The 15,408-nt window shown below is 47.0% G+C and overlaps 1 protein-coding gene across 1 annotated transcript in view; it reads right to left on the reverse strand.

Annotated features, from left to right (window-relative positions):
* Positions 1-4,039: 4,039 nt before the first annotated feature.
* The window catches only part of LOC146339225 (C-type lectin lectoxin-Lio2-like), a 28,349-nt gene continuing 16,980 nt past the window's right edge, over positions 4,040-15,408 (reverse strand). Inside the window, exons 3-4 of the mRNA XM_084808847.1 lie at positions 14,959-15,073; positions 4,040-5,341 (exon numbers count right to left, since the gene is read on the reverse strand). Coding sequence (XP_084664973.1) covers positions 5,271-5,341; positions 14,959-15,073 — 186 coding nt within the window. The 3' untranslated portion in view covers positions 4,040-5,270. The remainder of the gene's footprint in view (positions 5,342-14,958; positions 15,074-15,408) is intronic.

Raw genomic sequence — 15,408 nt, forward strand, 5'->3', positions numbered from 1 at the left:
GTGGGACGATACGATCTACTCCCACATACGGGCTGCCTGTTTTGAGCTATATACCATCTCCAGATGCAAGATGAAAGAGCACCCTTCTTCAAGAATACCGGAAGATTATTGACAATCTCCAGCTACCAATATTAAATGACGTAACCTACTTGGAGCGAAACAGGTTAAGATCAAGACATCCAGCCATTTCTACCGCTAAAGCTCTTCTAGAAGATGATTTCAATATCCACAACACGTGGAAACAACATTGACTAGGAAACTGCCCTCCACAATGCCGAAGCTTGCCCTGCATCTTGGAAAAACCACCTGGGTTTGACCAGCCCCGTGCGATATAGACAACTTTGAACAGAATTTGCACGGGTCATGGTAGATGTGCAGATGCCCTTTATAAATGGAGCAAAACAACATCATCAAATTGTGATTGTGGGACTGAAAAACAAACTATCCAACATATAGTGACAGAGTGTCAAAACCGAGCCTACAATGGAGATTTGCTGATTTCCTGGCTGTGACAACTGAAGTAAAAAACTATATCTGTAACCTAGACATACATTTGTAATATTCCTGTCTATATTTCATACTTTACATTTCATATTTATTATGCTCTATGTTTTTATTGTTATTTATTCGTTCAGTCGCTTCCGACTCTTCGTGACTTCATGGACCAGCCCACGCCAGAGCTTCCTGTCAGCTGTCGCCACCCCCAGCTCCCCCAAGGCCGAGTCCGTCACCTCCAGAATATCATCCATCCACCTTGCCCTTGGTCGGCCCCTCTTCCTTTGGCCTTCCACTTTCCCTAGCATCAGCATCTTCTCCAGGGTGTCCTGTCTTCTCATGATGTGGCCAAAGTACTTCAGTTTTGCCTTTAATATCCTTCCCTCAAGTGAGCAGTCTGGCTTTATTTCCTGGAGGATGGACTGGTTTGATCTTCCTGCAGTCCAAGGCACTCTCAGAATTTTCCTCCAGCACCACAGTTCAAAAGCATCTCTCTTCCTTCGCTCAAACTTCCTTATGGTCCAGCTCTTGCAGCCATAGGTTACTACGGGAAATACCATTGCTTTAACTATGCGGACCTTTGTTGTCAGCGTGATGTCTCTGCTCTTAACTATTTTATCAAGATTTGTCATTGCTCTCCTCCCAGGAAGTAATGCGATGTAAATGTGCCATACGATAAATAAATAATACATTTTCCTGAGTTTAGGTGCAAAAAGGTTCAACCTTGTTTTTCACTTGTCATTTGGTTTAACAAATGGAGGTCGGAGGAAAAATCCATTGAAACAGTACGGCATGTCAAGGTGAATACATTTGCTAGAATCAAAATGATTCAAGTGTAATTTGAGAGTGTATCTAACATTTCATATTTTTCTGAGACATACAGAGAACAAAATGTTTAGTCAGGATGAATGTTTGTGACAAAGCATCTCTTGGCTTCAAACTTGGTCCTTCACAGAGGGACTGGAACCCCATCCAGAACAGGCTGTACACCCAACCTCAGATCAGCTTTCTTAGTGGTCAACAGTACTCCCATCTTACCTGGATTAGCACCAGCTTGTTAGCTACATCCATTCCATCACAGTGATTCAGAATCTCGCAGCCTCCTTGACATTACATGGAAAGGAGAGATCGAGCTGGGCATCAACAGCATATTCATGGCACTCAGCCCCAAATCCCTGGACAACTCCTCTTGGTGATTTCATGTAGCTGTTAAATAGCATTCAGGATAAAACAGGGCCCCAAGGAAATACAGGCCAGGAGTAGGCCACCATTTTGGGTTTGGGGGATGTATGAGTGGGCACGGCAGTACTGACTGGAGCCGTGGTGGTGGGGCCCACAATAAACATCTACACCAGGGTGGACCACACGAGGCCAAGGGACCCCATCGCTGCCACAGCAACAAGGAAAAATAGCCTTCATTTAAAAGGCAAAAGCGGCATTTTGCTGCCAAAACTGAGCAGCGCAGCAGCAGCAGCAAAATGGGGCGATTTTAAAGCCCAAAAGCCCCCTCTTCCCACTGCCAGTGTGCTGCCTTCTCTCTCTTCTTCTGCATATGAAGAATCTGGTGAACAGAAACTGAATTCTCACCCATCCCTACCCTGGATAGGAAGATTTCCTGGCCATGCCTTTAAAGAGCATCTTTATGAGAGCCCATGAGTTCAAAACCATTCAGAATTTTCCTAAGGTTCACGGCTGCTGTTGCAAGGAGATTAACTAATTCCAAATCTACGTTCTGTCATCACTGTTGCGTTCCTAAGTATTTGCCCTGGGAGTTAATATTAGCAGTCATCCTCGCATTATTTTGGGAGGTAAATTCTCAAACAGGGGTTTATCACAACTTCAGCTTCCTTCAAAGAGAAAAACAGTGGCTAATACCAGATGGGGGTGTACACAAGGCACGGTACATCTCAGAGATGAGCACACGCTCGCTCTTCTGGGGAGGAAGGCCAAGGATGCAACTAGACAGTGTTGTTCACAAGGTTGTCAGCAATGAGAGAAGAACTTCCTCAGCCCCTGTCTCTCTCCATAGGCCTAGAGCCAAGATGGCCCCCATCGCTTGCCTCATCCTTTGTCTCTTTGGCAGCTTCCTGTCCACCACCTGGGCGGAAGGTAAGTCATTGCTAACACTGCAAATATGATAGAAGTGTATATACATTTGCTTCCTAAACAGGATCCTAAGTAAGGTTGCCACTGAAATGTGAAATTAGGCATTCTGTTGGTAGAATCTATTATGTTCATAATGCCTGTGTGTGTACTGAGCTTAGATGGCTATCTAATGAACTTAGCATTTTTGTTATTCAAACCAGGACTGTGCAGTCTGAATGAATAAAGCATTTAAACTTTGCCATTTCTGCGCACATCTTGATAATATGCCTTTTTATAGTCTCTCATAGTATAAAGCAGAAATGGGCAACTTCTGGCCCTCCAGGGGGTGTTTCCACCAGCTATTTACTCCGAGCCGGCTGCGTGTTGAGGTCGTTAGGGATATATGAGGTCATGGCCATCCAGCAGCCACCCTGGAGCTTATCAGGGGAAAACCGGATTTCCTGAGACTGCTTATAGCCCGATTCTTTTCCTTAAGTCGGGTTCTCCCCAGTATAGCTGTTGTATGCCCCAACCCCCGCATTTAGCTCGGGTCTGCTCGCCCTGCCCAGGGGTGTGCCTTCCACCATGACCCCAGTCAAGGGGTGCTTCCTCCCATTGTGCTGAATGAGGCTTGCCCTCTCAATGACCACAGAAATAACAGAGAAGTCCTTCAACTGACATGGCACATATCAAAGCCTAATTCCTTAAGTGCAATTAAGCATGATCTCCAGGCTCCGATTCATTGCCTTAGGAAGTAACTCCTTCACTGCTTCCTTATAGAGATCCTGTGCATTAAAATGTGGGCTGGTTTTGGTCTCTTTTCCACAACAAACCCATTAGTGTCTCCTCAGAAGAGGAGACACTAATTGTGGCTTGCCTTTGAATGCCCACATCAGAACTTTCAGAGATTCCCCCTCAATTGACGTGGCACACTTTAAAGCCCAATTCCTTAAGTGTGATTAAGTGATCAAGCGCGATCTCGAAGCTCCAGTTCATTGCCTTAGGAAGTAACTACTTCCTAAGTAACTTAGGAAGCAACACATTACTGCAGCAACACATTACATAGTTTTTGTTATGAGAAAGGCATTTCAATAGTTAGTTCTTTAGTGTTTGCTAATTTATAATTTGTCCAGGGGTGGTAGGCATAATAACAAAGCCATTTTTCTGTTTTGTAACACCTGTGCCTTTGTGTGCCGAACATGAAATCTGCAGCTTTGCACTTGAGTGGCCGCTTGAGCCACTCAAGTCACTTTTGAAGTAGCAATTCCGCACTGTGTTGAAGCACAGTGCATAAACCCGTTGTGTGCATGCCACTCCTCTGGCAAAGATCGCTTTATTCTCACATTCATCATGACACGTGGACACATGCAAGTTTGGGTATGTGTGCATTGATCTGGAGGCCTGATTCTCTCAGTCAAAAGAGATTCTTTTGATTACGAAGATGAAACAAGTCATTTGTGGAGAAAGAAGACTGTTTATTGATAGAGAATGGATGCAGAATAAATATGCAAAGAAAGCTCACACCTCCTTCCAGCTAATCAAGCTGTCATAGCTGGGTGTCTATCGGAGTCCCCACCATAGAGAGAAGCCGTTCCTTGAGCCATACGTTTCTCCAGGCTGGCAGTGCACATTCCTCCCTGACACGAGACCAACTTGGCATGCTTTAAACAATGCTTATATACCTTTTCTTCCATGCCCAAGTGGATGCATTAAGCATCACAGTCAAGGCAATAAATTACCTTCCTCAAGAGAAAGAGGCCCTAACACTCCAGTCTGGACTCAGAAGCTTCCCAGGTCTTCATGGAGACATAACACTATGCTCTTATCTGAGAGCGACCAGAGCGACCTAGCACAAATCAAACAGCTTTGCGCCTGCAAAACTGCCCTTGGCCGTACCAGCTTTCCCATGTGAGGCAGCCTATTTCATTATCTAAAAGCTGCTCTGTATTCTAGGTTAGCACAGGCCTCTATGCGGCTGCCAACAGCATATAAGAGCTCTGTGAAGTCCACATTTTGGCTAACAAACCAACGCACTACAAGGAAGCTCCAGTAAGGATGCTGGGTTTTTGCTAGAGACACCCGATGGCCCAGAAATGGTAGTCAGATTCTACCAGTTCTAGTGGATGGCAGCCAGTCTTGTCATTTCACACATGATGTGCCCCAGTTTGGGCTGTGAGGTTCAGACTAGCTATCTTTTGAAAATGCAAGTAAATGCAAGCATGATATGAGTGATTAATCTCTGAGCCTCAGGCTGACAAACCTTTTGAAAATATGAGGTTGATTCGAGTCACAGAATCATAGAATAGTAGGGTTGGAAGGGGCCTACAAGGCCATCGAGTCCAACCCCCTAGAGTGCTTATTCTCTTTTAATTGGGAGAAAGATGGTTTGTTGGGAGAGGGAAAGCTGCCTGCCTGGGGTGAAAGAAGAGACAGAGGACACCTGGACCTGCTGACAGAGTTTATTACCAAGGAGCACATTCTGCAGAAAGACTGGCAGAGAAAGATGAAGCGACCTTTAGTCACAGTCGAAGGTGCACCTGATGCCCAGATGGACTCCAGAGCTCTGGTGAAGAGGTTTTGTGCCATGGAGAAGAGTCTCGGAAGGTGCAGGAGAAACATCTTCAGCTCAGCAGGTGTAATTAGCTTCCAGAAAGGTGCTGAGGGCTCCCTGCGTATGCAGCGCACGTGGCCTAAGCCGCTCTCCACTTGCAGAGATATGGATACTGGTCATTACAGCTGCCATCTGCCCATAGCCTACTCCCTGAAAGAAGGAAGGGGTAATGAAATGGCAGTCATGTCTATGGACACATCCCTCTCCACAGAAAATTGCTTTGGCAAGATTATCCAATTTGGAGCAACTACGCATGCTTCAACGCAGAGCCCCGCTGCCGTCCAAATGGGCAGCACTACACTCCCAGATGGAAATGACCCCCTCCCACACATACACATAAGAACATGTTAACTTCTGCAAACCACTGTTAGATAAAAATAGTCCTTGCTTTCGGTTTAGAAGGAAAGGATGCCAGGCAGGCAGCAGTGGATCCAACACTATTTTATTGAAACGTTTTGCAAAACGGGTGCAGAGCAGTCTGGACCTCGAGACACGTGTGCAAAAGCCTTTTATACCATATTGCTTCTATTGTTCTTACTAGTAACCAATGAAACAGTTAGTACATCGGCTCACCAAGTCAATAGCCAATAAACAGTTAGTATCAGCTTACCAAACTGTTAGTCATGAGCACGTCAGTATGATTTTCTTTTTGCTCTGCCTACATTTTTCGCCACTCGGGCTTTTATGTAACTTGAGACGCCAACAGTTACGGAGTCTCTTTTTCTAACAATTCCCTCCTTTAAGTCTTTATTCATGTCTTAAAGCGTTTAAAACGGAGCCTCTTTATTGGTACAATAAAGCAAGAGCATCTGTTTTGACAGCGGTTTTTATCAATCGCTGGGATAAGCTTTTAACACAGGGGATAATGCAACAACCAAATAACACTATAACTCTTATCATCACTACAAGCGAAATAAGGATTGAGGCTGCTAGGTGTTTCCATTTTTCAAACCATTTCTCTAACCAGGCAGTCATGGGGTTGTTAATCTTTGAATTCTTGGCTAATTCTTCAGACAAGGCGGTGAGGCCCTGCAAAGCCCTTGTTACCGTGCCATCTGGGGCAGTGTTGTTAGGGATGAAGGTGCAACACCGTCTACCTAGCATGACACAAACCCCTCCTTTTTCTGCTAACATATTAAGAACACGCTGATTTTTCCAAGCCATTTGGCTGGTGGCATTTAGTTGCTCAGCCAATCTCTTTATAGCATCACGGGTATAGTTTATTGAGAGTCTGGCACTTTTTTCTTTCCCCATGCGTTAGGGTGCTGGAACAAATGGATCACACAGGTGAGGAGGGAAGGAGTGTCCCATCCCAGTGGAAAGGGCAGCACCTTTGCTACAGATCTCCCTGTGGCACAAACAAAACAGTCAGACTTATTTAAAGACTTGGCTGTATACTTTATCCACTCTAACCACACATTATCAGTTTCCTCTGTTATTGGGATCCCTAACTTGGTTCTCCAGGGACGCCTCTCTTTCTCAGGGATCTGTACCAGAAGTGGTCTGAGGGCTGTAGGTGTGACATTTTGGGGTTTTATCTTAAAGCTGTCAAGCCCAAGTCTTTGAGGTATCACCATTTATGTTAATATTTTTTTTTTGACTAACATTACTAACACTACCCACAATACTTGCTTCATATTACAAGTTTTTTGTAATTCGATCACGAGCTTCTCTCAGATGTTGTGACTTGTATATTACAGGTGATTGTGGCTCCTGGATGGCTTCTTCGCCTGTGTCCCTGGCAGCTTCCGGAGGGGTGCCAGGGAGCAGAGGACTGTTGCCCGTGTCCTTCTGTTCTTTCCAGGTGACAGAAGGAAGCAAGGGTCGCCTAAATGGCTTTATCTAGCTGCAATGTGTCCATTTGCTAGAACCCACAAGCTTTACACACGAGTGGCTGGTTGGTCTTACCAAATAAGGCCCCTCCCACCCTTCCTTTAAAGCTTCTTTATTCTACTTTTTCAGCAACACCTCGTCTCCCGTCTGGAAGAGATGGATAGGTGCATCTAACGGCAGTCTCTGTAACGGAACGGAATAAGCTCGTAGCTGTGAAAGAACAGACTGTAGAGAAGTCAACTGATCTCTTAGCATCTGATCACCCACCTCCCACTTGACTTCCTCCCTCTTTCTGCAGTGTACCCGAGGCGGGAACCCAAACATCAGTTCGAAGGGGGACAATTTTATGTCCTTTCTTGGCATCCTTCGAAGCTTCGTTAAAGCTATTGGCAGAGCCTCAACCTAAGTGAGCTTCATCCCTTGTTGGAGTTTGGTTAAAGTCTCCTTGAGGCTCTGATTGATTCTTTTAACCTGTCCACTTGCCTGGGGCCTCCAGGGGCAATGTAAATGCCACTCTACGCTCAGAGCTTGTGCCATCCCCCGTGTAATAACTGAGGTGAAATGTGAGCCCTGATCGGACTTTATAACTTCGGGCAGGGAGAACCGGGGCACCACCTCTTGTAACAATTTAGCAACAACAGTTTTAGCTTGGCAGTTTCTACATGGAAACGCCTCTACCCACCCTGTCATTTGTCATACTATTACAAGCAAATACCTGTAACCCCTACATGGTGGCATCTCAGCAAAATCAATTTGCACCCTCTGGAAAGGATAGTAGGCCTATGGTCGCCCTCCTTTTGGAGGAGGGGGTGCCCTGGGAGGGTTGGTCTTCTGGCAGACTTTATAGGTTGCGGCCAGTCGGTGGGCACATACAGTTATGCTAGGGGAGACAAACAGCCTCTTGCAATAGTCAATCATGGCTGATGCTCCAGGGTGTCCAAGAGAATGGTGAACTTGTTTTAGAACAACCCTCTGCAGGCTCTGTGGAAGAAGCAGTCTTCCATCTGTCATCTGGATCCATCTGTCATCGCAGGGACTTATTCTGTGTTCTTGTGCCATCTGTAACTCAGCAGGGGAGTATGTGGGGCGCTCTTTTCTTTTGGGTAGAATGAGGAATGTTCCTTGGATTCCCTCTTTGGCTGCTCTTTTTGCGGCCTCATCTGCCTTCTGGTTTCCCTGTCTCCATTTTTCCTCTTTTTCTTTCCCATGGGCTTGGACGTGGACAACAGCTACTTGTGAGGGTAGCTGGAGGGCATCTAGAAGATCCACTATTAGGCCGCCATTAGCCACTGGAGGTCTGTTTGCTGTAAGGAATCCCTTCTCTTTCTACAGTTGCCCATGAGCATGCACAACGGCGAAGGCATTTTTGCTATCGGTATACTCGCTTCCTTTTGCTTGCCTGCAGGGCTCTTGTTAAGGCTACCAACTTAGCGGATTGGGCGGAGAAATGAGGAGGCAACCTTTCTTCGTGCACGTTTTTGTCTAGAGGGCCGCTCTTGTGTAGCGCCTTCTATCTAGCATATAGCTAGACCCATTTACAAACAGATCTCTGGCTCCCTCTATTGGTTCATCTTTAAGGTCTGGTCGGCCTTTGGTGTCTAGGTCTAATACTTCAAGGCAGTCATGATCTGGGAGTCCTGATCCATTTGTGCCCAGTAATGTTGGCAGTAGTGTGGCGATATTAAAGCTAGAGCAAGCCTTAAAAGTGAGGTTTTCGTTTGTTAGTAAACCTATTCCATATCGGGAATGCCGGGCTGGGTTGAGAAATTTGCTTCCTCCTCCTGATCTCAAAATTTGTGGCACTCTTGTTGTTGTTCAGTCGTTCAGTCGTGTCCGACTCTTCGTGACCCCATGGACCATAGCACGCCAGGCCTTCCTGTCTTGCGCTCTCTCCCGGAGCGTGCTCAAGTCCATATTCATTGCATCGGTGATGCTGTCTAGCCATCTCATTTTCTGCCGTCCCCTTCTTCTTTTGCCTTCAGTCTTTCTCAGCATCAGGGTCTTTTCCAGGGAGTTTTCTCTTCGCATTAGGTGGCCAAAATATTGGAGCTTCAGCTTTATTATCTGTCCTTCTAATGAGCACTCAGGGTTGATTTCCTTTAGGATGGACTGATTTGACCTCTTTGCAGTCCAGGGCACTCGTAAGAGTCTTCTCTAGCACCACAGTTCGAAAGCATCAATTCTTCGGTGCTCAGCCTTCCTTATAGTCTAGCTTTCACAGCCATACATTACTACTGGGAAAACCATAGCTTTGATTAGACGGACCTTTGTCGGCAAGGTGATGTCTCTGCTTCTTACTGTGCTGTCTAGGTTTGCCATAGCTTTCCTCCCAAGGAGCAAGCGTCTTTTCAATGGGTCCTCCCATTGTCATTCTCTCGGCTTTGGTACAGATCAGAGCTGCTGCCGCTACTGCTCTTAGGCAACTTGGCCATCTTCATGCTACGACATCTAGGACTTTGGAATAATATCCCACTGGTCTCTAAGAGGGCCTTTTTCACTGGCAAAGCACTCCTCAAGCTATGCCCTTATTTTCATGCACATAAAGTCTAAATGGCCGGCTGGGATTTGGTATGGCCAGTGCGGGTGGTGACACAAGAGCAGCTTTAAGACTGAGGAATGACTTATTTATTCTTTCTGCAGCGCCTCATGCAGCGGCCGCGCTGTCTCCCCATAGTTTGCTATCCATAGTCGGCAGAATCCGGTCAACCCCAGGTAGGCCTTCAATTCGCGGGGGGACTTAGGGACAGGAGTGTCACGGGTGACTTCGACTCTTTCTTGCCCTAGGCTCCGAGTCCCTTTAGTTAAGTGGTGGCCTAGGAATTTTACAGTTGGTTGGGCCAACTGTACTTTTTCTTTTGACACTTTATAACCCCCCCTAGATGGTTGACTCTGTTTTCTATTAGGCTCTAGTCCTCAGTGGCCTCTGGGGTGGATTCTTCTGCAACCTTTAAAAGGGCCATTTGGTAGTTACTACTCTGCTGTTTAGGGAGCCGTATCTCCATCCTTCCGTCAGGAGTAAAAGCAATCTCAATTTGGAGTTTAGTCAATGAGTCCCTCCCTAGCAATGCCACCGGACAGGAGGGGGTACAGACAAATGCATGTTCTAGGTGTGTTTTTCCAACCTTGGTGAACAGGGGACGAGAGAGGGGCACTTGGGTTGCCCTTCCCTCGACCCCCATTATGGTGGTGAACCCCCCCACCTCCCGTTGGGGGCTCACTGAGGGGGAGGACGGACGGGGCGGCCCCTGTGTCTACAAGGGCTTTGTAGGAGCGGCCCCCAACCTTTATTTTGACCATGGGGTCCCGTCTTGCCTCAGAGATGGCTAAGAGGGGGCCGGGCCCCGGTCTGTCTTAATCTCTTTCTTGTTCATACAGAACTTTCTGCGCTCCTCCCGTATTTTCCCTTCTCTCTTTCTGCTTCAAAGCCTCACAGTCACGCTTCTAGTGTCCCATTTTCTTACAAAAGGCACATTGATCTTTCCCCAGGGGAGATCCTTTCCTTCCCCCTTTCCTTCCCTTTCTAGCTCCCTCTTTGTCAGGTTTAAGAACCGCAGCAAGGAGCTTGGCCTGCTTCTTGTCTTTTTCTTTTTCTTTTTCTTCTTTTTCTCGCCTCTCATAAACCTTTTGAGCTACTTCAACTAAAACTCCTAGGTCAGCTGCCAAGCCTCTTTCAACTTTTTGCAACTTTTTTCTGATGTCCTGGCAGCTATTTCTCACGAACTGAGTCGTGAGGATCCTTAAATTATTTGGATCATTCAAGTCAATGTCAGTATATTTGGTGAAGGCTTCCCTTAGCTTTCGGAGGAACACAGCAGGAGGCTCGTTTTTGTCTTGTTTTAAAGTCAGAACTTTTTGCAAATTGGGGGCCCTCTGCGCAGCTTGTCTCATGCCTGCTAAAATGAGCCAAAAATACGGCATGCCTCTGCCTTTGTGCAGCGGTGGCTAGTCTCCGATCAGACTGTCTTAAAGGCAACACTGCTGCTATCTGATCTTCGGTCACAAGGGGGAGCTCCTCCCTAAGCTTGGCGCGCACCGGCAAGAATAATCGGTTTCTGACTAAGGAAACAAGTGTTTAATAACATCTGTGTGTCGTCCCAGGTAGGATTGTGTGTGAGCCTCACATTTTCTATTAAGGACAACAATGGACTGGGGTCCTCCTCAAAGGAGGGGTTAAATTGTTTCCAATTATACAAGTCAGATGTCGTGAATGGGACATAAACAAACAACGTCTCTTGAGGATATTGGGCGGTAGAGTCGGGGACCTCTCTAATAGGGAAGGTCAATTTTTTCTTAATTATTACAGGGAGGGCCAAGGATATACATTTAATTACCCATGGGGCGGGCCTGCCGCCGAGGGGTGCACAAGTTGCCCACGAATCAATATAAGGGAACTGGTCCCAACTTCCCCTCTGTGCTACTGTAGTTCGCACATCAGATACCAAGGTTGGGTCAAAAGACCCCTCAGGTGGCCATTTGGGTTCTAATACTGGCCATTCCCGAGTGCAAAAAAAGACAAGACGATCCTTTGTCATCTTAGTTCTATAATCTTGCTTAAAACGTGACCAATTGCGCAAACAACACTCCAAGGGCGTATGGGACTTCTTCGCAGACTTAGATTGGGACCCGCCCATGACGGTGGGAATTTCAGTCAGCAATTCTTGCGCTTCGCCCTCCTCTGACCTAGCCCGTCTCCGGGGTAAGGAAATGCAGATCGGGGCTCCCCACTCGCTTCGCCCGTAGGCGTCTCACACAATCACAAACACACCACCGTCCCGCGTTTATCCCTTAATGTAAGCTGTTTCACTTACCCCAAAAGCCTCTTCTGTCCCGCCCGCAGCTGCGTCCAGCTGCTTATTGATCCACTGCCGGTGCCTAAAAGGAGTGATCACGTCTCCCTCTTCCTCTGGCGTTGGTCCCCGAGCGCCTCGGCCGCCGCCATCGTGAGGAGAAGGCAGTGTAAACAACCGCCTGTGGCCACTTCTCCTCCGTGGCCCCTCGGCTCAGCGCGAAGGGGACGCGCCCCGAAGCAGGATCCGAGTCACGGCACCAAATTGTTAGATAAAAATAGTCCTTGCTTTCGGTTTAGAAGGAAAGGATGCCAGGCAGGCAGCAGTGGATCCAACACTATTTTATTGAAACGTTTTGCAAAACGGGTGCAGAGCAGTCTGGACCTCGAGACACGTGTGCAAAAGCCTTTTATACCATATTGCTTCTATTGTTCTTACTAGTAACCAATGAAACAGTTAGTACATCGGCTCACCAAGTCAATAGCCAATAAACAGTTAGTATCAGCTTACCAAACTGTTAGTCATGAGCACGTCAGTATGATTTTCTTTTTGCTCTGCCTACATTTTTCGCCACTCGGGCTTTTATGTAACTTGAGACGCCAACAGTTACGGAGTCTCTTTTTCTAACACCACCCAGAGAGCTTCGGCTGTGGGGGCGGTATAGAAATGTAATGAAATAAAATAAACATCAGAAGAGCTCCAGGACAGATGTGACCCCCTCCCACACATATACATAGGAACATGAGAACAGCCCTGCTGGATCAGACCCAGGGTCCAGCTAGTCCAGCATTCTGTTCACACAGTGGCCAGTTAGCTGCCCAGGGGAAACCCACAAGCAGGACACGAGGGCATGTGCAAAGCACGTGGCCTAAGAGGCTCTCCACTTGCAGAGAAATGGAAAGCTGGCATTACAGTCACCGTCAAACCATTTCATATTCCAAGAAAGAAAGGATAGTGAAATGGTGGCCAAGCATGTGGACACATCCCTCTCCCTGGAAAAATGCAAGCTTGTCCAGTTTGGGGCAATCATAGGGACTCGTAAACTATGTCCCTGTGAGGGGAGAGCCACCACGGTGGCATTTGACCACCTGAAGGGAGGATGGGTCTGGCTTCTCTCTGATGGCTCTGGCTGTCTCCAGCCCCAAGGTCATAAAATTCCTAGCTCTGTGGGTCGGAATCTGCCTAGGGTTGGAGCTTGCCAGGCTTTCATCAGCTCGGCCCCCTGGACTTCAGCTCGTTTCCCCACAATCTGCATCATGTTGGGCCAGCTCGTGGTTTTTCCCAGGTTTTTTTTAATTCACATAAATAGAAATGTGTGCAATTTGCAAGTGCAATTTGCGCATTGTTCAAATTTCAGCCAAAATTTCCATTAATTACACAATTTGCAGCCGAAATTCATGTAAATCACACAAATCGCGGTTGAACTTGGCATAAATCACGCACATTGCCCCCTGCAATTTGCACACATTTCTATTTACATGGATCACAAAACTCAGAAAACATTCCCGGATTTGGGGGGAAGCCCCACGGCTCGGCCCACAAATGCAGGCAGGGTCGGGTGCTCACCAGGAGTCCACTGAGCCCAGAAAGGGCCGGATTCCTCAGCGACAGGCATCCCTCTCTGTGAGAGGCAGCAGAGAGTGCTTTCAGCTGTGTCTGTGTGGAAGTGTCATCTCTCCCTGTGACCTGTCATCATGGAACGGCGGGGAGGACTGGGGGCTGGCACAGTTAGGGGATTTAACTGGGGAGGGCTGCCATGCCTGTTGCCTTTGTTCTCGTCCCGCCTCAAAGAAGGAGGTGTCAAGTCTGGCGCGACTTATGAGGGAGCCTGTGCTACGGTATGCATAGGTCAGCCTAGGAGTAGCTTGTATTTTAAGTCTGTCATGGGTTTCCAAACTGCGTTGTTTCTTGTATTAATCTGCGTGTAACCATTTGGATTGTAACTTTCCATTCCCCTTTTCCCTCTTGCAAATACACTATCTGCCTCTCACAGCTGTACGTTCTTTCAAGTTGGGGTCAGTACTAAGTCCAGTGCTACTCTGCGGCTGGCACTACTATTTCCATATTGCCCTTGGCTCTGGGACTCGAGGGAGCCAGTTTGGATGCTCATTCGTCAGAGCTAAGGAGGCTAAGCAAGCCTGGGGACTCCTCTGTCTCAAGCTGGTGGCGGGTGTGTGTGTGTGTGTGTGTGTGTGTGTGACAGCTGTCCATTAGAAGAGGTTTGGTTTGGAATCACGCTCTGTCCTCTGCCTTCCTTTACAATGGTGTTGACGTGATGGTCAAGTCAACATCATCGAACATAAGAGGCAAAGGACAGAAAGGAGTCAAAAATAAAGCCATCGTTTGGGGCCTGCTTCCATTTGTAAATGGTGATGTTGTTGATGGTACAGAGAGGGTACCAGGAGGGGAGGACATGGGAAGAAAGATGAGAAGTTTGATCTAGGCCATTCATGACGACTCATTGGACATCCAGTTAAGTAGTATCATCCATCCCACATTTTACCATCTTGTCAACAAAGTTATCTTGGGTTTCTTTGTCAAATGCTTTCCTGAAATCAAGCTGTACTATGTCTATGGAATTCCCATGATCTACCAAATTAGTAACCCCATCAAAGAAGGAGATAAAGTTGGTCTGGCATGACTAATCCTTGATAAACCTGTGCTGCTCCTAGTGATCACTGTATTCTTTTCTACATGTTCACAGACCGCCTCTTAATAAAATAACGTGTTCTAGAATTTTGCCAGGTTATCAACATTAAGATGATCTATTCCACCCACCCCTTTTGAAGATAGGGACGTTTGCCCATCTCCAGTCCCCTCACGTCCCATCTGTATTCCAGTGTGTTGAGAGCTGATGCGAGGGATTAACTGAAGGTAAAAACTGCAGACTCTAAAGGAGCAGGGAGACATGACAGAAGAGAGAGGAGGAGGCAAAGCTTCTGCGAAAGTCACCAGATCCATAACCTGGAGTTCCTGGAGCAGTAGGCAGAACAAGGGGATTGTGCAGTGGGCCCAGTGTTGAAGGAGATAAGATGATGATCAAACTGAGAATTCCACAGCAGAAGAGGTCAGGGACAGAGCAGTTGCTTCCTATTCATGGTGAAATCAAAGCTGCTTCCTCGGAACATGAGGGATTCTCTCCATTACCTGAATTAATTACGAGAACCACACAGTACTCTTGACCTCCTGAATTGTTAGGTTGTCCAGTTAACCAGCTGGTGTACTTGAACCGAGTGCCATCAGTCCATCGCCAGCCATTTAGCTGTGGAATAGAGAAAGGACATACCAGGATGGGACAGTTGTAAGGGGAGAGAGAGACATGGAGGAGAGACTAAAAAGGGGGGACAACTTTACATTGAACTGCCATCTAGAACTTATTTAGAGGGGGGAATTCTTAAGAAAAGCTGTTTTTTAAATATGCAAATGCATAGTATCCTAATTAATGTTTCCTCTAAGATTCTGACCTTGGTTTGACGAGATCAGCTAAGAAAGCTCTCCCATTAGGTGTTGTTGGACTGCAAGTCCCATCAGTCATAGCCTGCATAGCCAATGGTGAGGGATGATGGGACTTGCCATCCAAAAACATCTGGAGGGCCA

The sequence above is a fragment of the Heloderma suspectum genome, chromosome 7, assembly GCF_057233095.1.
Source record: "Heloderma suspectum isolate Gila_16-S chromosome 7, 16-S_ref, whole genome shotgun sequence".
Classification (NCBI taxonomy): Eukaryota; Metazoa; Chordata; class Lepidosauria; order Squamata; family Helodermatidae; genus Heloderma; species Heloderma suspectum.